Source organism: Electrophorus electricus, chromosome 24, assembly GCF_013358815.1.
Source record: "Electrophorus electricus isolate fEleEle1 chromosome 24, fEleEle1.pri, whole genome shotgun sequence".
In the NCBI taxonomy this organism is placed as follows: domain Eukaryota; kingdom Metazoa; phylum Chordata; class Actinopteri; order Gymnotiformes; family Gymnotidae; genus Electrophorus; species Electrophorus electricus.
In genome coordinates, this window is record NC_049558.1 from 1,694,305 (window position 1) to 1,715,346 (window position 21,042).

The 21,042-nt window shown below is 44.1% G+C and overlaps 2 protein-coding genes across 8 annotated transcripts; both read right to left on the bottom strand.

Annotated features, from left to right (window-relative positions):
• Window positions 1-1,280: 1,280 nt before the first annotated feature.
• On the bottom strand, window positions 1,281-5,281 carry asb8 (ankyrin repeat and SOCS box containing 8). Of its 4 annotated transcripts, none has more exons than XM_027021366.2 (4): window positions 5,194-5,281; window positions 3,656-3,839; window positions 3,461-3,565; window positions 1,281-3,187 (listed from the first exon to the last, which is right to left on the bottom strand). In XM_027021366.2, exons 2-4 carry the CDS (start codon window positions 3,782-3,784, stop codon window positions 2,552-2,554), a joined length of 870 nt encoding a protein of 289 aa, XP_026877167.1. In that variant the 5' UTR covers window positions 3,785-3,839; window positions 5,194-5,281; the 3' UTR covers window positions 1,281-2,551. The 4 variants fall into 4 exon arrangements, with proteins under 4 accessions (XP_026877167.1, XP_026877165.1, XP_026877166.1 ...); XM_027021364.2 differs by lacking the exon at window positions 5,194-5,281 and adding an exon at window positions 4,999-5,187; XM_027021365.2 differs by lacking the exon at window positions 5,194-5,281 and adding an exon at window positions 4,873-4,992.
• Window positions 5,282-5,403: 122 nt separating this feature from the next.
• Window positions 5,404-21,042, bottom strand: LOC113584453 (La ribonucleoprotein 4). 4 transcript variants are annotated; one of them, XM_035522566.1, is made up of 17 exons: window positions 20,486-21,042; window positions 13,774-13,900; window positions 13,432-13,554; window positions 13,236-13,323; window positions 13,017-13,153; window positions 12,782-12,885; window positions 12,574-12,684; window positions 12,400-12,453; window positions 12,091-12,300; window positions 11,830-11,933; window positions 11,476-11,517; window positions 10,441-10,641; window positions 9,787-9,838; window positions 9,531-9,689; window positions 9,306-9,427; window positions 8,971-9,163; window positions 5,404-8,846 (listed from the first exon to the last, which is right to left on the bottom strand). In XM_035522566.1, exons 1-17 carry the CDS (start codon window positions 20,561-20,563, stop codon window positions 8,460-8,462), a joined length of 2,292 nt encoding a protein of 763 aa, XP_035378459.1. In that variant the 5' UTR covers window positions 20,564-21,042; the 3' UTR covers window positions 5,404-8,459. The 4 variants fall into 4 exon arrangements, with proteins under 4 accessions (XP_035378459.1, XP_026877172.2, XP_035378461.1 ...); XM_027021371.2 differs by having other exon boundaries at window positions 9,306-9,430; XM_035522568.1 differs by lacking the exon at window positions 20,486-21,042 and adding an exon at window positions 14,320-14,397 and having other exon boundaries at window positions 9,306-9,430.

Genomic DNA, 21,042 nt, shown 5'->3' on the forward strand with positions numbered 1-21,042 from the left:
CTGTAGCCCAATATCCTTCAAGATTCATGGAAGAGAAGCATTGAGTATTGTCCAACCTTACACCCAGTTGGTGGAATGAACTTCTGAGTCCTTCAGCATGTCTTGATCGACTGAAGCACTTAAATTAAAACTAATCATGTACTTTTAAGAAGTTTTTATATTTGCACTTGAATTGTCTAGTAATAGCATCGTACTGTATCTATTAATAATTGGTTTCAGTGTGTTTCTGGCAGTATCTCAGTTTAAGGGTATTTTTGGACTCTAACTTATTTGTTCTAGTTAAGGAAGTTTTTGTGAGTAGACAACTAAAGCATTTTTTTTGTGAGTCACTCTGAATAAGAGCATCTGCTAAATGCCATAAATGTAAACATAATACAGATACTTGATGTAAAAGAGCAACACACTACATTTTAAGGGAATAATTATCATACATACTGTTATTGTAGAAAAGTCAAAACCACATTTTTAACATGTATAGGTCCCACCATAGTAGCAATTATGAACAACTAGGTACTAGAACACTATCAGTCTCCTTCCAAATTATACACAATTTTTGCACCTGATCTCTACAAAGCAAATCTCAATCTCTGGGCCAGTTTTCTTTTGTGCCTGTTAAAAAAACGTAGCGAAAGCTTTATTAATCCATCGGCTTTACTTTTATTTATGCCTACATATATTCTATACTATTCTATTGCACAGGACGCCTTTAAGAGTCAGATTTGTAGTCAGATCAGTTGTTTTGTCCCATGTCCTTTTGACAGTAAAGAGCAATATTAAATCTTAATTATTGTCCTGAAGCAAGGGAATACAGGTTTGGTCTTAATTTAGGCAGGTTGTGTCAGCAAAATGGAGGTGTGGAGAAGGGAGGAAACCTAGGGTGGGCCTTTATTCAGTCTTAGCATTGTTTCCTTCCTGTGCAATTTTTCATTCTTTTAAAAGGACATCCTGTACTTGGTCAAGAGGCTAATATAAACTATGCCGAGTAGCACAAGCCTCTTATTGAACAAAGCTTTTAATGATTTCATAAGAGGAAACAGATCATGTGTGTAAGAGGTCAATTAAATGCAAAAGGATGCTGCCCAGCGCCTTCTTTCACCTGTGATCATGATCCCTTCATTACAAGTGAGCTCAGTCCCTCTACCTACTTACGTTATTAGTAAATAAACAACTTGCTACTCTGAAAAGTGTAAAATCACTGAACTTTTCAAACCAATATTTTCTCTACTTCTTGCCTTTACTCATTTGGGATGTAATTAATGCCTTTAAAATAAAGAATTAAGTGAAAGACCAAGCATGAATGTTTAATTTAACATTGAGTGTTGAAATAGCAGCCCTCTTCATGAAGGATGGTCTCCTAGGTCACGACATAAATAGGGCAGTTAATCTTTTATGGTTGACTCAATACAGATAAAAATCCTTGATGTGCTGACAGGCCACACTTTCACGTTGTGGAATATTTTGGACTAGCGCCACCTATTGGCCCAGAGCTGAACTGGAGCCATATGCAAACAGCGTTTATGCCACATGTAAACCTTTAGTGAGAGGTAACATTCCACATATGATGCAGGAAGGTTTTTACTTCTTGTATTTTAGGAAAAATTGCACTTATTGGTAGGCAGCACATGATGCTTTCTCCTCAGATATAAGCATTACATTTACTAATTTCCAAATCATTTTATCCCTGTATAAGCATAAAGCACAGTGGAAAAAAAAAATTCACTTTGTTTTCTTAAAGATTCAACATGAAGCTGGGTACAAGCTCAATAAAATCCTCAGCTTGGGACATCCTGTTCAAAGACAGTCAAAAAGTGGAATGATCATGCACTGTTCAACAACTGATTAATCATTACATCATCAGAACAAAAACTGAAGGACCCACAATCTCTTTAATTAATGTGAAAAATAATCTGACTGAAAATGTCAAAGTAGTTTGAGTTCTCAAATCCAAGAAGTATCACACAATCCTTTATGCTCAGCACCAAATAAAAGACTCGCATTACAATCTCAAAGGTTTAAAGTTTAACATAAAAACAATTATTCAATTAGAATTTTGATTTAAAAATCTGCAATTGTCCTCTGCATTTGTCTTTTAGGCCATTCTTCCCTGAAGTCTTTATTTCTGGCTTTTTTGGGGGCATGCAAGCTCTTAGGTATAACCCATTTACATGGACACTGCACAAATTTCTGAACACACCACACTTTTTGACAGGTGTGACTCAAGTGGTACTAACATGTGAAAGTACAGTCAATGGCCAAAGAAACAAAGACAATAGTCTCCAATAACTAGACTTCTGTAATGGGTGGGGGAAAATAACTTTATAGACAGCGCCAAGAAAACTGTTAAGGTCAACTTTATAATATATTAAGAATTATTCCAAACTCTGAGTGTATATACACTATTTCTTTTTCTGTTCTTTGCCATGAGAGAATTTAGTTAGTTTGGCCACACTCTCTGAATGATTTTATGACTAGATAAATACACACACTCTCCACTCCCTTTGTGTCTTTCAAAACTTGGTAGTGTGTTCTTTCTCTGATATCTACCGAGCCTTCAGTCTCGGAGGAGCACATACTCTTTGACAGACTCTGGGAGCGGGAGCTGTTTCACTGCGCTCGGGAGGTACTGCACCCCAAGGCTGTCGCGCACAGCGCAGCGGGCCAAAGCTCGCAGCACCGGTGGCTGAGACACCATGCTGGTGAGGCGGGCCAGCAGCTGAGGATCTTTGCTGAGCTCGCGTGGCAGGGAACCATCAGCCCTGCGGATGTCAAACTTGCCCGCAGCCCTGCACAGGAGATCCAGGCACTCCTCTTCCTGCTCGGTGCCCAGCCCCCGGGCTAGCAGGGCCACTAGCCGTGATATGGGCGTCTGGCCTTTGAGGTTAGTGACGTGGACCTGGGCACCGTAGTCCAGCAGCACGCGTACACTCTCCAGGTTACCCTTCATAGCGGCCCAGCTGAGTGGGGTGTCATTGTTGTAGTCGCGAGCGTTGGGGCAGGCGCCACTCTCCAGCAGGGCACGCACACACTCCGGGTTGTCCTTGAAGGCGGCCCAGTGCAGGGGCGTGTCTTTGTTGCCGTCCAGAGCGTTGGGCTGGGCTCCATACTCCAGCAGCAGTTCCACACAGGCCTCGTCCTTCTCCGCCGCGTAGTGCAGTGCCGTGCGGTTGTAGCCGTCCAAGGAATTTACCTGCATGCCAAATACAGCATGACTGTGTACTGCTCTTAAGGCAATGCGAGTAAATTCCTGTGAAACTTGGATTTTGTTAACTTTTTAAAAATTAAATGCAAGACATAGATAACAGCAACTGTGAATAACATCTGGACTTCCCAGATGTACTATGAGCATACTTAAAAACCTTTTGGGACTCGTTTCATTTTCACTGAAGGATCACCAACTCCAGCCTTATTCAATGTTGCAGTTTATATTTGTGTTGTGCTGGAGCTATCTGTGCTGTCATACCTCTGCACCTTTCTCCAATAAAAGCTCTACACAGTCCGCATCAGCCACCATGCAGGCACAGTGCAGAGGCTTCAGGGTGCCGTGCATCCTGTTCACGTCTGCTCCCTGAGAAGCGAATTATGATCAACCACTTCAGCATGCCGACACAGAGTCAAAGGTAAAGTATGCAAGATCAGATTCCATTATAAACCTTACCCTGCGTATAAGATCCTCCACATTGTCGTGTGGAAATGAGCGGATGGCCGCGATCGTTCGAATAAGCCTTTCCGAAAGTGAGTATTTACTCTGAATACTCTGCATGATGTACCACATAGTCGAGCTCATGTGGAACAGAATCACATCGCACCCTCGCCGGGTGACGCCACACGTCAGTGAGAGACTAAAACGCATAAGTGAATAACACTGTCAAGAGAAACGGTGCTAGCTAACTACAGTATCGTCATTAAATAATTCTTTGCCTATAAAATACCTTCATTAGAAGACCGTTATTTAGGCACAAATCACAGTCTTACTGTTACGTAATCTGAATTGACAGCTACATCTTCATTGATATTCCCCAACCTTAGTTAGCTTTTATATTTAGCTCTGTCTATACATGTTAGATAGCGCTACATCAGTGGGCGTGTTTGTTTACAGTTATCAGCGACATAATTATAACCAACGCAAGAATCCTAACATAGATTAGCTGGCTATTAGCTAACTACACAAACGAAAATTCGCTAAAATGGCAAGCGGCTGTACATGTAAAACAGATTTAGCAAAGTCCAAAAACATGAAAAACACCGCTGCGGTCAGAGATAGCTACGCTAACACTAGCTAAAACGACCCAGCATTCCTGGGTAACTAACCTAGCTAGTTATCTTAGCAGCAATGCCTCCTCAAACCCAGCCAGACTAAACTAAACTAGCTGGCTCATCATAGCGGACCCAACTGTCTGAAGCTGTCGGAAATGTACGCTTAATTCAGCAGTTGATTTTGCATTCTCCACACTAACTTAATTGCTAGCACAGCGGATGTACTAGCTAAACTAGCCGGTTAGGTACTACCTAAGCTGCTACCTCAAGTAACACTTGTCACGACAGAAAAAAAAAATCATCAAAAGGTCGCCCTGCTGAGGTAACTAGGTTAGCAATCTATAGCCGAGCTACTTCAGATACGGAATAAACATCGTATAAAAGTCCCAATAAAGGTGTACATAGCGTAGACAAAATCCACAGCAAGTATCTGGTCAACCTCGCCGCACTGCCGCACACACAGTTAAGTTATGTTGCCGGATTTGTAATTGGCCATCGAGCTACCTTCTTTAGCTAGCTAGCTAGGTTAGCTTTCTGTGGCTAACTAGCCCAACGCTTAGTCACGCGTACGCAGACCAGTCGGACGACTAGCCGGGTGCAAACATCAGCTCTGCTCACCGAGTGGTTTTCCCTGGACAAGCGTTAGAGAGGCACGTCTAGTTAGGTCGGCTCTGGTCGCAGCGAATGCAAACACAAACTGCCCCTTTCTAGCTATCTGTGCGCGAAATGTCCGGAAAATGATACCTGCGATAATCCGGGATCTTAAATTGCAAGTTTGCCCGTCAGTCCGCCCGAACACCCTCCGCCTACTCTGCAAAACACGGCGGCGTACACGTCACTGGGAGCAACCAGGCGAATTCAACTCAAAGAACTTTTTCATTAGCACCATCGATTGCGGTATTCGAAACGCTAAAAAAGGTCGAAAGCCAAACATCTTACACTGTCTTTTTCGTTTAGATCATTGTTTACATGCGAAGTGGAGCACGCAACAAAAACCATGTGGTCACTGGGTCCTTAAATGCCAAGATGCAAAACTGCTGTAAAGGGCGTGGTGACCAGCGCCTCCGCTCTATAGTGCATAGGTCGCAACAGATGACGAGCCGCATGGTAATCCATTCAAAAATACTATTGCAATAAAGGAGTCAAAACTCTGAGGCCAAAACAAAATAATTTATTTCCTTTTTGACATAATATGCAGACAGCTAGAATTTAGTGTCTCCAACACTTTCAAATCCATTGTTATAATTCTTCCCTTTGTCACTCCATCCAAAAAATCATTTAGCAGTAATACCCTAAACATTAAGAATGCTATTCCTGTATTTTCGCAAGCCTGTCAACATCAATATCATTTTATGCTTCTAATGATTTCACATTACATAACAGTAGGATTTTTTTTTAAAGTTAGTGCATTTTTTCCATTACACTAAACCACTAGCTGCTCAAATTCATTATTGAAAACAAGAGAAACAAAAGCCCCAGTGATTTATTTATTGACTGCATTACTAAGCGTTTAGTAAGTGCATCAAGTATCTTCTCTGCTGAAATTTCAAAAATATACAAATGTTAAATCTATGATTCTCTCCCAATGTAATTTTGTACATGGTCAGGAACCCAAGTCAACATGGATTAGGGTGCAGGGCAATAAGATGATTTAAAACAATAATTAAAACGAATAATTAAAAAAAAATCAAATCATTTTCATAAAAGCAATACTTACAATGAATTAAACTGCAATACTGCCTCTTCCTCTGATTACGCTTCATCATAACAGCACCAGTTCATCACGAAACATTCTTCGCTTTGGTGACACGGTCCTCGCTTGCCCACAAAGCGAACACACAGCACAGCACTTGGGCCATGCTGAGGACATGTGCACACGCAGCTCTCAGCGAGGTGGTGCAGTGCCACACGCAAAAGCCATGCTGTCAACTAGGCGAGGGGAGGGGAGGGGAGGGACCACAGGCCTGCTCCTGACCTTCCCTCTCCACCATGCATCATGCACACTCCAGCCATTAAAATTCTATCATGTCAGACTTCGCTCTACAGAGCTGAAGTCAAGCAAACGGACATTTCTCTCCACCCCCTCCCCGGTGCTCAGATTAACTCTAAAATATCCATCAAGGAGGACACAGTAAGCCAATATTAAGCATATAGACTGACTTCTGCCCAAAAAAAAAAAAAAAATCAGGTGCATTGAAATTGAAAAATCTGAAATGACACTTGTGTAGGAACGAGACTACCAATGTGCAACAGACAGCAGTCTGCTGCAAATGACAGGCAAATAAACAAAATTCCAACACATTCTTTCAGCAAAGTAATCCAACCAAGGATGGAACATTTCAAGATCTTTCAATAATGTCTCAACACATCACCCACAGATATTTCGTCTGAAGCATAACCTAATGTCCACACTTCTCATGGAACAATTCGCAATGTTCAGTGCTAGTTAATTCTACCAGTGTGAATTCTGGACAATCAAGAGGGACTGCTAGAAGCAAACAGGCTGTAGTGCAGTTACAAAGCACTTGTACAGTCAGGTTCCCAGCTTGTCCTGTATCCACTGTGCTTTGCACCATCTCTGGTGGGCAGAAGGTATGATTTTAAACATTTGTTGAGTACAGGGATGTTTTATGCTGCATCACAATTCAGAACCAACTGAAAAATCATATAGGGCCTACTCGACAATGTTTGCCAGTAGTTACAGCTGACAGGGGCACCAAGCAAGTCTCATCAGTAAAATAGCCCTCAGGCTGTCTGCACCCACACCAATACGCTGAGTTTACTAAGCACAACAGTTACTTGTGATTCATTACCAATATTCAGCATCCTGATTAAGAATAGACAAAAAAAAGGTCACACAAAGCAAAAGCAGCGACTGGATTAGCACGTCTTTCATCAGCCCAAACCTACACGAGGGTGTAAACACGATCATGTACCTGACCGACCACCAGGAATATGTGCTTGCTCAGAAGCAATTTCAGGAAGATGATGCACAAAAACAGAACAAATGAAAATGTCACAAAACAGGACTCGAGTGCCTATGTACCTGACGGTGATATGAGCTTTCACAGGCTGTTGGGTATTCAATTAAAATAAAAATTGAACAAACCAACCAAAAAATAAAAAAAAAATAATCCCCTTCAACACACCAGTGATCCAACATCCCAGCAACATAATTGGCAGGCTCTGACCTCACAAATGTACAGGAATCATTAATAGGCTGCACAATCCGATTGATATTTATACTGCATGTTACATATTCCTAAATACGAGCTCTCTGATTCTGGGAGCATATAATTGAATCAACAGCCGTCACACAACTTAATGCAAAGTTCCAGACCAACAGCAAGCCTCACCGTTGTCCCTGGCTGTTTGCTAGTCCACTCAAGCGCATACACCGCTTGTTCTACATGGGATCTAGATCCCAAGACTGATTAAAATCAACACTATTGCAAAAAACCAAAAAAAAAAACAAAAAACCAAAAACCAAAAAACCAAAAAAAAAAAACCCCAAAAAAAACCCCAAAAAAAACCCCATCCTCTCAGATCAAAGTTTGTGTACATTTTTCACTCCATACATCACATCCCCAGTGCTCTGCCAATGCAAATGAAGCCCCTACCCCCACACAAACAAAAACAAGGGGAAAAAAAGTCAAATGTATCGTTGCATGTCAGTGATTTTTGTATAGGTGCATGGCATGTTCCTTATTTTGTTAGTGCATATGTTTGTTGCAGACCAGTTCTATTTCAGCTCAGGAGAACTGATCACTGGGCTGTTCCACCGCCCTAGGCTCCACCCCCCAGAGTAAAAAGGCCCTTCTCTCAAAACACAAGGGGGCGAGAGGGGTCAGAGGGGAGGGGAAAAAAAAAACAACAAAAAAAAAACAACAACAACAAAAAAAAAACAAACCCCAAAACATCACATTGATTTACATTCGGAGGGGACATTGTCAAGTTAGAAGCATCCCCCCCCCCCATTCGAGGACTTCCTTCCACAAGCTTATACTAGCTTCTGATTTTTGATGCCCGTATGCTGAGAGGTCCCAGTCTGTGCATTGTCATTTCATGAGACTTTCCTCTGGATGTGCTCCTGACAGGAGAGAGGCTACTATCTTAGATTTATGCTTTTATATCTTTTTATTTATATTTATTATATATTGTGTGTGTGTTTATATTTATACATTTATAAGAATTTTATTTAGTCTTTACTTTGGCGATATAGGGGGGATGTTCTGCTCTTTGCCAGTGTGTCTGGAACTTCCTTGGGGAGAACCACGGTGGGCAAAAGGGGGGCGTCTCTGCTGTTCCCGGAGTTTGAACCCCCCCGTACTGGCCCTGGGGGGGCCGCTGCTGCGATGGAAGCCCTGGGGGTCGCGGGCCGGCCTTCCGTCCCTGGCTTTACAGTCCCCGCCTCGCTCCTGAGGGCGCTCCTGCCTGTCGGTGGCGCTGCCGGGCTGCTCCTCCACCTTGTTGACACGCAGCTCCCTCAGTGGTTGGGCAGGTGCGGTGGCAGAGGTGGAGCCGGTTGGCAGAGGAGGCGGATCCTTGGGGGGTCGCTGACACACCTCCGCGTAGCTGAGCTTGCGAGGCTCCTAAAAGAACAAGGCGAAAATAACGGAGGGAAAAGTGCATCAGGGGACAGGATGCGAGGCTTCCGAGAGGCTTGAAACGAGAGCAGAAGTGCCCGGTAGTAGGAAGCTTGGAGCTGGGCCTTACCAGCACAGTGGTGCTTGGGTGGGCTGGGTCGCCCTGAGGGGCTGCAGCGCTGGCCGAGCTTGGCTGAGTCTTGGGGGCAGGTACAGGCTGAGCGGGGGCGGGAGTGACGGCCACCGCAGAGGTCGGGTTCACAGACATCTCTTTATGGACCAAGGGCTCAGCTTTCTCCAGTTTCTTCTCCTGAGGGTCAGCGCTACAACACGGAGGAAACAGATGGAGCCAAGTGAGGCAGAATCAACCGCAGCACCGACGAGCGCAACCGCAGCCGCTCGCTCGCGTCTCTTTTGTCCTTAAAACAAAAACAGCGGCGCAACAGTCGCCCTAGAGGAGCCTACCTGCAAGGAGCAGTTTCTACAGGGAGAACGGTGGCTTTGCTGGCGGGCTGGCTCAGTCTGGGAACGGACTCCTCCGAGGACTGGCCTGCCAGGCTCACAGCCGCCTCCTTGTTTGTGTCCGGCTGCTGAAGGAAGGGCAAGTTTACAATCTAAAAACTAGACCTTTTAGCAATAGCAGGAACACAGAACGATGCCTAAATGGGCCACTACGATTCCTAAACTGACCTTGTCTCTGTTCAGACCCCGCACCACGTCGGACATGCGATTCTCCAGCACAGGCTCGCCTTGCAGGCTGGCGGAGCAGCCAGGCAGCGGAGGAAAATTTGAAGCAGCCAAGTCGAATTTAGGTGGCGGAACCTTCACTTCAGCAAACGGGTTGGTTCTCTTGTGGGGGCGAGCAGCACAAAACGGGTGTGGTAAACAAAGAGCCAAGCATTAAACTGAACATGCGGGTGGGGGTGTCAAAGGGACATCACTGTACCATGGTACGTTCGTCCTCTCTCCTCCTCCGAGTCCCTCTGTACGTTGTTCTCCTGTCCAAGATTTAGACCATCAGTATAACAGCACAGGCACGCAACACAGGAGAGGTGTGCTGGGTAGTGAGTCAGCCCACTCTCTGATCAACCAAGGTCATTTCATGTTGGGTTTGGTGTGAGGGAGGGAAAGATGTATGGAAGAGAGAGTGAAAGGGCCCTCCACGAGGCGAGGTATAATTTCCGATAAAATAAAGTCTGGGCTTGCCATATCATCCTGTGAACTGAAACCACATATCTGATTTCAAATTATTGAGAGGAAAAAACAAAGCTGGGGTTGGGGAAACAAAAAAAAAAAACCCTAACATTAATTCTTTTCAATTTCCTAGTACTCAAGTTAGTTTATATATTATGTATAAAATAAAATGTAAAAAAAAGCCCTGTATTTACAATTTTGAGGAAAAAAAAAATTGAATATTGATAGGAGCTATAGAATTATAATAGAAGTTGGTCATTATAAAAGTCACACACACACACACACACACACACACACACACAGTTGGCCCAATGCAATTAACATGTCATGATATGCAGAGATAAATATATAGCAAATCAGTGACTTAAATTTGGCAGCAACTGTGCACCAGAACTTCAAAATGTACCTTCCCCTCCCTGCCATGGTGCTGTCCTCCACTCCCTCGGTGGAGGCCAGGTGTGGGAAGGAGGAACCCAGCTCCGAGGATCCAGGCGTAAGGCCGGCAGTGGCCGGGTGCTGGGCTCCCCGCAGCCCTTCAGGCCCCGAGGCGGTGGAGGCAGCGGACAGCAGCCCATCAGTAGTTCTTGCCTGGGGCTTGACGTGGTTCCTGCTCAAATGAAAGCTCACGTGAGGCATTCGTGTTCTGAGACCTGCCAAGATGCCATTTAAACTGACAATCATGCAGACAAGGGACCATGATCCAGCATGCAGTTATTGACACGATACAGACGTATTTGCAAACAAGTACAAAACTGCAGTCAGTCACTCTGCTCTTCCCTGGCAGTGAGTAACTATGACCATTCTCCTCACAGCAAGTACAATGCATCACTTGACGTATGTGGTTTAAATGTAAAAATTCATGTACTGCTTTAGCCACACTGAAATTTGCTGAAGGGGAGGAGATGCATTTCTTTGTTGAATATGTCAAACGTTAAAGCACTAGCCAGGGAGACCATTTGTCTCAAAAGAACCTTCTGTTACCCTGCTACCTTCAAAGCTAGCTTTCTTCCAAGCCACAGTAAAGACAAATGGTCAAAAACTAAGTGTTAATTTTGATGATTGAAAATGTGTTATTTGGACCAAGCAGACACATTCAGGAAGTAAAACACTTATGGTCACACCAGCAGAAAAAGGAAGCATCACATACATTATGAAATGATCATTGTTATTTGGGAATCATCATTGAAATTTAGACCGGTAGGGTATTCAGTCTGAAGCTTCTCCCCACACCAATACAAGCTTTACTGCGTGACCAAAGTAACAGGGTGAGCCCACTTAAATCCACACACACACACACACACACACACACACACACACTTCAGTAAATGATTGGGATTGGGTGAGGAGCAATAAGGCAACAAGCGCACCAACACTGGAAGCACAAAAGGGATGAGGAATGACTGAGCTGATATAATGGCATTTCAAATTTTACCAGCTGTACCTGAATGCATTTATTACATTCTTTCTTGAGTACAGTGGGACACTGTAGGGACAATAAGAAAAACAAGGTAAAAAAAAAATACTCAAACACCACATTCAAGTGACCTACCTGAATGACTGACATTTTATAGTTCAAAGGGTCATGAATTAATTTTAAAAAAACCCACACAAACTTGACTAAAATCATTTTGAAAGAATAAAGCAGTTAAAATACCAAGATGCGCGCACACACAGACACGATATGGCCTTTTACATGATGCAGCAAAAAAAAGGGTTACGGCTCACGCTGTACTCAACACTGACCCGAGTGCAATAAAAACAGACACACACATTAAAGACTAAAAGAGGGACAAACCGGTTTCTGCCGAAGGGACGTCCCATGTTGAGAGAATTTGAACCCGTTTTGTAGTGTCCAGGTGAGCTAAATCCATTGACAAAACCACTGTTGGGGAAAGGTGCCTGTGACACAGAGGACAGCGTGTCATCATCTTTTAATAAACACTAAGGTGAATCCAAACCACACGAACGTTCAAATTAATGCACCTCCAACATATTCAAACAGAGTGGCTTCACAGCATTGCCTCTCCAGGACCAATGCGTGTGTGAAAGGCCTTACCAGAGGAGTCTCAAAGTAAGGGGTGGGGGACGGAGTCCAGGTCTGGGGGACGAGGCCGTAGAGGTACTGCTGCTGGGGGCCATAGACAGGCTGCATGAAGACCGGAGAGCTGTACTGAGACTGCGTGTGCGTGTGCTGTGAGTACATATTGCAGTCCAGGGTGCGGTAGCCGTTTTTTGCAAAGAAGGTGTTGATGGCTTTTATTCTGGCCTGGAGTGTGAGAACAAGGGTTTTGTTACATGGTTTCATTTACTGAGGGAGGATATTAAAAGAGCTGCATCAGAGAAACCAATTTTTACATAAACTCACCATGATTGGTTTTCCCTGAAATGTTTTGACTTCTTCCCTTAAATATTTATATGCCTGAAGAAAAACAAAATGTAAGGTTAAAGACAATCAAAAATATTGTATCAACAGTAGTTTCTATAAGAAACAAAGTGCTCTCCCAAAAGATATCAAGGGCATGGTAGTGAACGCCATTACCTGTTGAGCATCGGTGTCTGATTGGAATGTAATATACCAGTTGTTGTTGTGTGCAAACTCCACACTTATGAGCTTTGGACAGTTGTCATTCTTGAACAAGGCCTCCACTTCCTAGTGACAAACCAGCCAGGTTGTGCACATGAATTAGGGGCTGCTAAAGCTTAGTCACAAAAGCTTTCGTTATTCACTTAAGTGAACTTTGAAGTACCTCTACGGGGGTCGTTTCTGGAACCTCGCGGAGAATGATGATGCAGCGTTTGTGATTTGGTCGCACCTTCTCCCCCTTTTCATCCACTTGGACCATGGGTGAAGCTAGGTAAACACAACCCGGTCAGGGAAAGCGAGGAGGTGACGCGTAGATGGCAGCATCCAAATACGCAACATGCAGAACACACGTGCATGTGGAGCCCATTACACATTAACCAGAGCGCATACACACTTACATCTCAGCACATCCAAGATAAGGTCGATATCAGTGGTGAGGTCTTTAATGCCTTCCATGCTGGCAATAGTCCAAATCGGGACAAACTGGTCACTGTCCATTTGAGATATTAGGTAAAGGTCCTTTGATAAGTTCTCCCTGTTGGCCACAGAAGAAGCAGGTGGGAAAAAAAAGGACAAAGAAGCAGAATGCACAAAGACTGCTTGGAAAATGCACCCACCTGGAGAAGCAGAACTCCAGCTCTTTTTTGAGAGACTCACGCAGGTTTTCTGCAGAGAGAGGCTGCTCCTCACACAGTTTAGACTCCACTGTGCACAAGATACACGGGCATAAAGAGCACAGAGATTGCCTTGTAACATGTGCCACAGCCACTGACAGCACAGACACAATGCAAGTCTGCATTAAACACTACTCACTCTTAGTGTCTGTAGTGGAATCACAAACAGGGGGATCCATGCCATTCACTACACCTTCAGCAGAGGAGCAGGGGCATTCATCCAAGAGAGCTGGGAACCCTGGTGAGAATGCTTTAGCGGAGTCTGAACACACACACACACACACACACACACACACACACACACACACACACACACACACACACACACACACACACAGATTGAGAGAGTGAGTGTGTGATCCCACAACAGACGACATCACATGTAATACAGTGCTTGGTCTACCAACATAAAAGCAGTATTTTTCCCCTCTTAGTGAGTATCACGGTGTTTCAGGTAAAGGCAATGCAAGAGCAGTTTTACCATCCGGCATGTTGGCCTGACACCAAGGTGATGCCTCCGTGTCTGGTGCAGGAGCCTGGCTGGGCACCGCCGAGACCTCCTGCCAGACTTTGGCGTTAGGGTTCAGACCAGCGCCTTTCGACGCCACCTGGGAAAACGTATGACCAAAAGAGAACTTATTTATGCTACTGTTGGTTTTAGGTAAGGCTCAATACCATGATTGTTACAATAATAAGTGTGAACAAAGTGATTGTTTAATGCATGAACGAATACACGAGGCATGTAGCTAGACTCTGGGGTTAGGTTAGCTGGCTAGTGGCATTCACAAGAAGTGAATGAGCGAAGACGAGACGGACGGAAATGCAGTTCTGCAGACGCACGTGTGAATATGCGTCAGGACAATCAAAGCACGTTCCCCGTTCACAAACCGCGAGGGCTCAAACAGTTAGCCACCGAGCTAGCGTGCTAACGCTCGCGCGGCCTGCGCGCCGCCTTTCAAATGCCGCTCACGTGGTCCAGGCTCAAAATTAAAAACCCGCTCGTCTCGGGCGCCAGATCAACTCTTACCTCGAAAAACAAAAGCATTTTTCCCCCCACACTACGCAGCAGGGACTCGACCGTCGTCGCTAGCACTGCGCAGCCGCGGTTTCCGAGTTCGCCACGCCAGCCAAACTGCGCGTGCAGCCCCAACACAAAGGCTGCAGCGGCGCGGGGACGCACGCGGGGACGCACGTGGGGACGCGCGTCTTCCTCGTGCTAACGGCCGAGCAGAGGCGCATCCGGCGGTGGACGGTGCATCTAAATATCCATCTATCCATCCAGCAGCAGCTGTCTAAATTTGTTAAAAGTATAACCATCTTTTAGACCTATAACGGACTGAACCGTTTTATTACCACCACAGACCATTTTTTAGCAATTTGTAGGAATAAGCACGGCGTATTTCATCACCGACATCTTAGTCCTAAAAAGATTAACACAACTTTTACCATTATGTTCTTTACCTACAAAGACCCAAGTTACATTTGAAAATGATATCGAAAGGTAGTGAATATTACTTCTTCAAAGCCGCCATCAAACAGTACATTGTAGGCAGTGGGTGATGTGCTGGATAAGAGTGTTATTCTTTTTTGTTTAAAATAACTACTGCAATTCTACATTAAAAAAATTTAATTGGACCCGTTTTACTAAAGACCCAACCGAAGTCTGCCACTATAGGTTGTTCAGCGCTAATCAGATCTGAATGGTTTCCAGGGTAAACAAAAATATCCAATTATTTACCAGATACTGTTACAGCCATTTAATTAACCTGCTAAAAGACATGATGGTAGAACAGATCTACTGAACAGCGTTTTACCCGGTAATACCTATTTAATCTCAGGTCTGAGCCACCAGAACGTCATGTATTTCAGAAGCTCCTCTCCAGAAAATGTTTTAATGAACTCAAAACCAAAACTAACACATTCCTTACAAACACCATCTTTCTGCTGAATCACCCTCCCCTGAAAACACTTCAGTTCAGCAGAAAAACACTGAAGTGTCATCACTGCTACAGTGCTTTGCAGCCAGTACTACCCAACCGCCATATTTACAGTTGCACCTTACATGACAAGTCTGAATGAATTTTGCAGTTTTGATTATTCCTCAACCTTGTTTCGCATGTATTTAATGTAAATTGTGTTGCTGTGTACGTTTATTTCATTGTTTAGTAATGTCTGTGCACATGTCCTGCTAGCACTGAACTCTGACCATTCACACTTGGAAGTTGTAAAAAAAAAAAAAAAAAAAAAAAAAAAAAAAAAAAAAAAAAAAGCCATTAGCAAACCCAAGTCAGTTATGCCCTGTAGTAAAGGCCAACTCCGCAACTGTCATCACAAAAGCTACAGCTAAGCTTCTCAGTTCAGGACATGGAAGGTACCTTGTAATACAGGCTCTCCTTCTCACTGGAACTTTTCCCTAGTCTGGATGACTCAGCAGATCTGACTTTTCATAAAGTTTCATACCACTGAGTGTTTGACAGCATCTAGATAAGAATCATATTTAGGGAAGCTAGCCTTTTGCTAAAGCACCAGTTCTAAATGTGAACCAGGCATTAAAGTAAATCAAGTGGGCTACACATGCAAATACTCTGCACTGAGTCAATTTAAAAAAAAAGAATCTTTTGGCTTCTTTGTCAGCCTCGGTAGGTATAGACAGAAGTGTGAGACATTATGAGGGCTTTACCTTCATCTACATGGGATACTCAGTCTACTGTTCTGCCCTCCAACAGAGTTGGGTGCAGGAGTCATGGAGAACCAACAGAAGACAGGGAAGTGTTAGGGGTTGGAAATCGGCAGTAGCGTGTGGAGTATATATAGCCAGAAGGGAGCAGCTTCAGGCACTGTATCTCTTGGGTTTGCAGTGCAACATTAGTGTTATCACCAGTTATCACCAGTTTCAATTCTACTATACATCTCAGATACAGTGTCTGATATGTAGTCCAGGGCTACTATGTAAAATAGATACCTGGGGAATTGCCACAATGTATGTATACAGCAGCACATAGTTACAGTTCTAGACCCAAATGGACTTTTCTAAAAAGATAACTATCCTGCATATACTTGAATAGCAATATCCTCATAAACTCCCCATCACACACAGACACACCCACCCACCATGGTCCAGCCCAAGTACATTTTTTAATGATCAAACTAAATCCCCTAATACTGTAGTTGTTAAGGTGAGCAGCAAAGTAACTAAATGAAAGGGGGAAAAAAATATATATAAAAGTTTGCACATCTTTATCTTACATAACAGCAACAAATTACAACAACATGAAGCGAGCGTTGTGCAAGCAAGGTACTTGTGCAAGCAAGGTACCAATCGGCAAGAACAGTCTATAGAGGCTTCCTGAAATCCAAGCCAGCATCCATTACCAAAGCATTTACAAAACAGGCAACTGTCTGTGTGGCTGGGGCACACAGTGTGTCAGACGATGTGAACAAACCCCTGTTGCAGCAACAAGATACAGTAACGGGCGGGGGAGGGATTAAAATCAAACAAAATCAGATACAGTTAAACGCTAGGTAACCTGCAGAGGTGTGCCAGATTAGCCCGCCACTGTGACACTAGGTAACCTGCAGAGGTGTGCCAGATTAGCCTGCCACTGATCACAGTGACAGTAAACCTGTCCTACTGCTAAAGACACTTAAGGGAAAAGTCGTACTTTTTGTGGCAATTTCTCTGAGAACAGTTGTCTACTATACAGGGCACTAGGGGCTGGCAGGTTCACCTATACATTTTTAAGCAGGTACTCAATCACCAGTCTGTGTTTAAAAGATATAACATGACAATATCCAATCCACCATGTGCTCTGGAATAGAATAGTACAGTAAAAAAAAATTTAAAGCATCATTTTAAAATGGCATAAATCCACAAGCAAGATTCAAAATGTCATACACACTGCAGTAATTTTATATATATATAAATAAAAGGCCGCTTCATTACATCAACGTTCTTTGGACTGTGTGTCATACCAGCAAACAATAAAGCTCACAGCCATTCCAAAGACATTACAGCGCGAAAGCAAAAAGCTGAAATACAAAGAGAACTATTTCTATTTGTATACAACAGTGAACATGGTGTGATGGCATGCAGTTATGCTTTGCTGATCTGTACCCACCCCCAACACCATGTCACTGATGACCAAACGACTCTCACTACCTTTACTAGCACCCCAAACGCAGACTAATGCTGAACTGCTGTAGCTCAGTATGTCTGGAAAAAGGGTGTTGTAGTAAATGCTAATGCAGTGAAGCGCTACCTGATAAATTATCAGCAATATACTCACTGATGGGGAACCAGACAACGCCTCCTAGAGGCAGCGATTTTACCTTCGGCTGTAAGCTGAGGCAGGTCAGATCATTTCTCTAATCACTTTCAACTCACCATCAGCAAATGGCACACAGTGCATTCCAATATCCACAAGCAACAAACATTTTAAATATTATGAACAGGATGAGTAAGAATTCTCCTTTTTGCACAAAAGCAATGAAGAATTGGCACAAAAGGTTAGAGCAGTCTGCCGAGAGGGACGGCCTGACAATGCACCTATAGAATATAAGAACACAAGTGTAGTTTCTGAACCCTGCAGCCTGCAGGCCATGATATCCTGGGAAGGAAGCACCACATAGTAATTAAAACATGAAATAATATAATATATATTTACAGCATGCCTATACGTAAACAATAATATTTCCTAAGAATGCCTATAATCACAATGATGTACTTTAAACAGCTCAACATTATGGCAGGTTAAACGCAGGTCAGCTTTTAATTAAACTAGTTACCTTGGTAGTTAACAAATACACCTGTTACATACCCACAGTCTACACACACACACACACACACACACACACACACACACACACACACACACACACACACACACACACACACACACACACAATGAACAATCAGTGGTCTAATCCATGCTTTGCTTGATCTTGTCTATAGGATACGTATTCAGACTTCGGGCTGCAGAATACATCACTTGTTAATATTTTCCACTTTTGACCCATGCATGGTTGATATGAAAGAAGGCTGCAGTATGAACCGTCTAACTCATGAAGATTTCTTGCGCTGTGCTGTGAGTCTTCCAGTTCCAGATAAGAGTTCTGTGGGTGTTTTGATGAATCACAGCATTCACATGATCCAACAATATAAAGCACATCAATCTTAACCCAGGTTACTTCAGCATGTTGTAGCACTAAATTGCAATCACGATAGTCAGTAATATAATAATGCAGTAGATTTTTTCCCCTAATCATGAAGCCCATGTGTATTATGCAAGTTCACAGAATTGTGCAATACCGTTCATACTATTTGACTTTTGTGCCAATACCTTTGGTACGTCAGTTTCAATACCTCAGACGTTATAAATAATAATTATATTAATTGTGAAAAGTGCTTTCACTAATTAAACTGTGAATGAAATGTAAATGTGAGAGCAAACTGTATGCCTACTTAAAATAATGTATGCATTGTACACATAAAAGGAAATAGCTTGTGCTGCGTCACACGTCACAGGCAGTTTCCAGCTTTCCGTCTATACTGTGAATATTGACAGGTATTCTATGCTACAGCTCACCATCATACGTTACTTTACTGCTGCACATTTACACGCGGAGTAGAACCCTCTGAAATGTAACACACCTACTTAGATTTCACATTTGTAAAAGGTAGAGTGTTCATTATTCCAATTAATGCTATACAAAACATCAGGTAAAATTTTGACCAAGTAGCAAAATTTTTAAAGTGCTCAGTTATTATAGTTTTAGTATTTATTTTGTTTACATTTTCAGTATACCATGCACCATCCTAAACTGAACCCTGGATCCTGTCAACTGAACAGGCCCCTGAGCAAGGCCCTTAACCCTCAATTGCTCAAGTTGTACTCAGTCATAATTGTAAGTCACTTTGGATAAAAGTGTCAGCTAAATGTCATAAATGTAAATGTAAATGAATGACGTGACAGTTACAATTTTACTGTAAAATGTAGCTGAAAAGTCTCTGGCAGCCGACGGTATAGAAAAAAAAAGCAATAAATCTTAAATTGTCCAGTGATTTGACTTTGTGCTGATGTTGGATTAGTGAGGTTTCAGGTGACAGTCCCATGATGATTAAGCTTGCTGACACCCTGTTGCTTGGGTGTTTTCCTGTAATGCAGAACCTGCATTCCAGCATTTACATTATTTTCCAATGAACATCTTAAAAAATGTCCTGCAAGCCCATATCCAGGAAGAGCACAACATGAAGAATTTTTAAACTAAATCGAGGGGCTGAGTTTCGGCTGATCCATGAAAATATGAATCAATAGCTTCATGTTGGTTTCCAGCGAGGTTACAGCTGGTGATGCTGAAACGCCCGAGTACCGGTCCCAGGTCAGTAGGGGCGCCACTGTGGCCAGCCACCTGATACAATACACTCCTCCATAACAACGCGCTTCAAGAACAGCTGTTGGACTTCACCGACCTTTAGCACCAAGGCAGGTCGCTACATTTTAAGACCATTTATAACGAATATAAGGTGATTCACGGTTGTTTTTAGAAAACACCAAAAAAAACATTAAGCCCAAAAAGACGACGCCTTTTCCGAAAACATTAACTACAGGCCCCCTCGCTCACAAATGCGCCGTGTCACAGCCCAATACACCTCATGCTTTAAAGGCCACTATTTCCACAGCGTCAAGGCGGGTTTTGGTCTGCTTTTGTGAGCGATATGAAATAAAACGTGACAAAGATTAAAGAAAACGCTAAAGTTCGTGTCATATGACGAGCTCGGTGGCTTTCACGCCGCTCGTCCTGCCCGTAGCCTCCCGTATATCCACCTAACCGAGACGGGATTGAGATCATCAGCATTTAACGCTTTGTTTAAATCTATTTTAAATCTTTAACGCTCAGGCTACCTGAGGTTTCTTTGGTTAGCTTCCTGGCTTGCGCTAGCCAAGGCTAGCCAGCTAGCATGTGGGCTAGCGGGGTTAAACGCGCCGAAGGTGTCAGACAGTGTGGAAGTGAAACAGGGCAGTAAATCCACATGGCCAGCACAGGACGACTTTGGCCTTACTTACCCAACACGGCAGCTACACCCAACACCACCGTAGCTACACCCAGCTCCCACCACCCAGCGCCTGTCCATCGTGATGCTTGTGTGAGGATTAGGTGAAGGGACTCCAGCTCCCGAAAGGTCAGGCCCTTACCGTGTCGCCCGTGCGTCCCCCGGCCAGTGCAGGCTCTGCCTCCTCCCGCAGCGGTTCTCCGCCCCGGTCGGAACTCATCGGCCGCGCTTTGCCTCCGCCGTTCGACCGACCGCACGTGTCCACCACCACTCCACTCCTCCTCCTCCTCCTCCTCCTCCTTCTTCTTCTTCTTCCTTCTTCTTCTTCACGATATAAACCGCGAGCTCGCTATGAAACGCTCGAGTCCACCGCACGGGTGCGGTAAGCGCCGACAGCGGGGCGCGTGAGGGACAAACGTGATCCGCGCGAACTCACCGGGCGAGTCGGAACAGGAACGCTAGGGCGCGCGGGCGCTAACGCTTAGCTGCCGGACTTGCACGAGTCTCGATAACGCGAAGCGCGCTGACGTTTGGGAGCAGGCGGCGATGTCCTCTAACGCAGGCGGAGAAAGCCGCAGCTTCGCTCCTGACGCGTCGTCCGTGCTGATAACGCCCGGCGCCGGACACAGGGGACACGCACCTCACCTACGAACAGGCGGACATTCACACAGTCCTCCACGGGCCCGGCTTCCTCAGCGA

Coding starts and splice junctions, on each gene's coding strand:
- LOC113584453 (XM_027021371.2), bottom strand. CDS start 20,563: ATGAGTTCCGACCGGGGCGGAGAACCGCTGCGGGAGGAGGCAGAGCCT. Junction 11,934..12,090: donor CTTACTTTGAGACTCCTCTG/GTAAGGCCTTTC, acceptor TCTGTGTCACAG/GCACCTTTCCCCAACAGTGG. Junction 8,847..8,970: donor ACCCAAGCACCACTGTGCTG/GTAAGGCCCAGC, acceptor TTGTTCTTTTAG/GAGCCTCGCAAGCTCAGCTA.
- asb8 (XM_027021366.2), bottom strand. CDS start 3,784: ATGAGCTCGACTATGTGGTACATCATGCAGAGTATTCAGAGTAAATAC. Junction 3,566..3,655: donor TGGAGGATCTTATACGCAGG/GTAAGGTTTATA, acceptor TTCGCTTCTCAG/GGAGCAGACGTGAACAGGAT. Junction 3,188..3,460: donor TATTGGAGAAAGGTGCAGAG/GTATGACAGCAC, acceptor TTTGGCATGCAG/GTAAATTCCTTGGACGGCTA.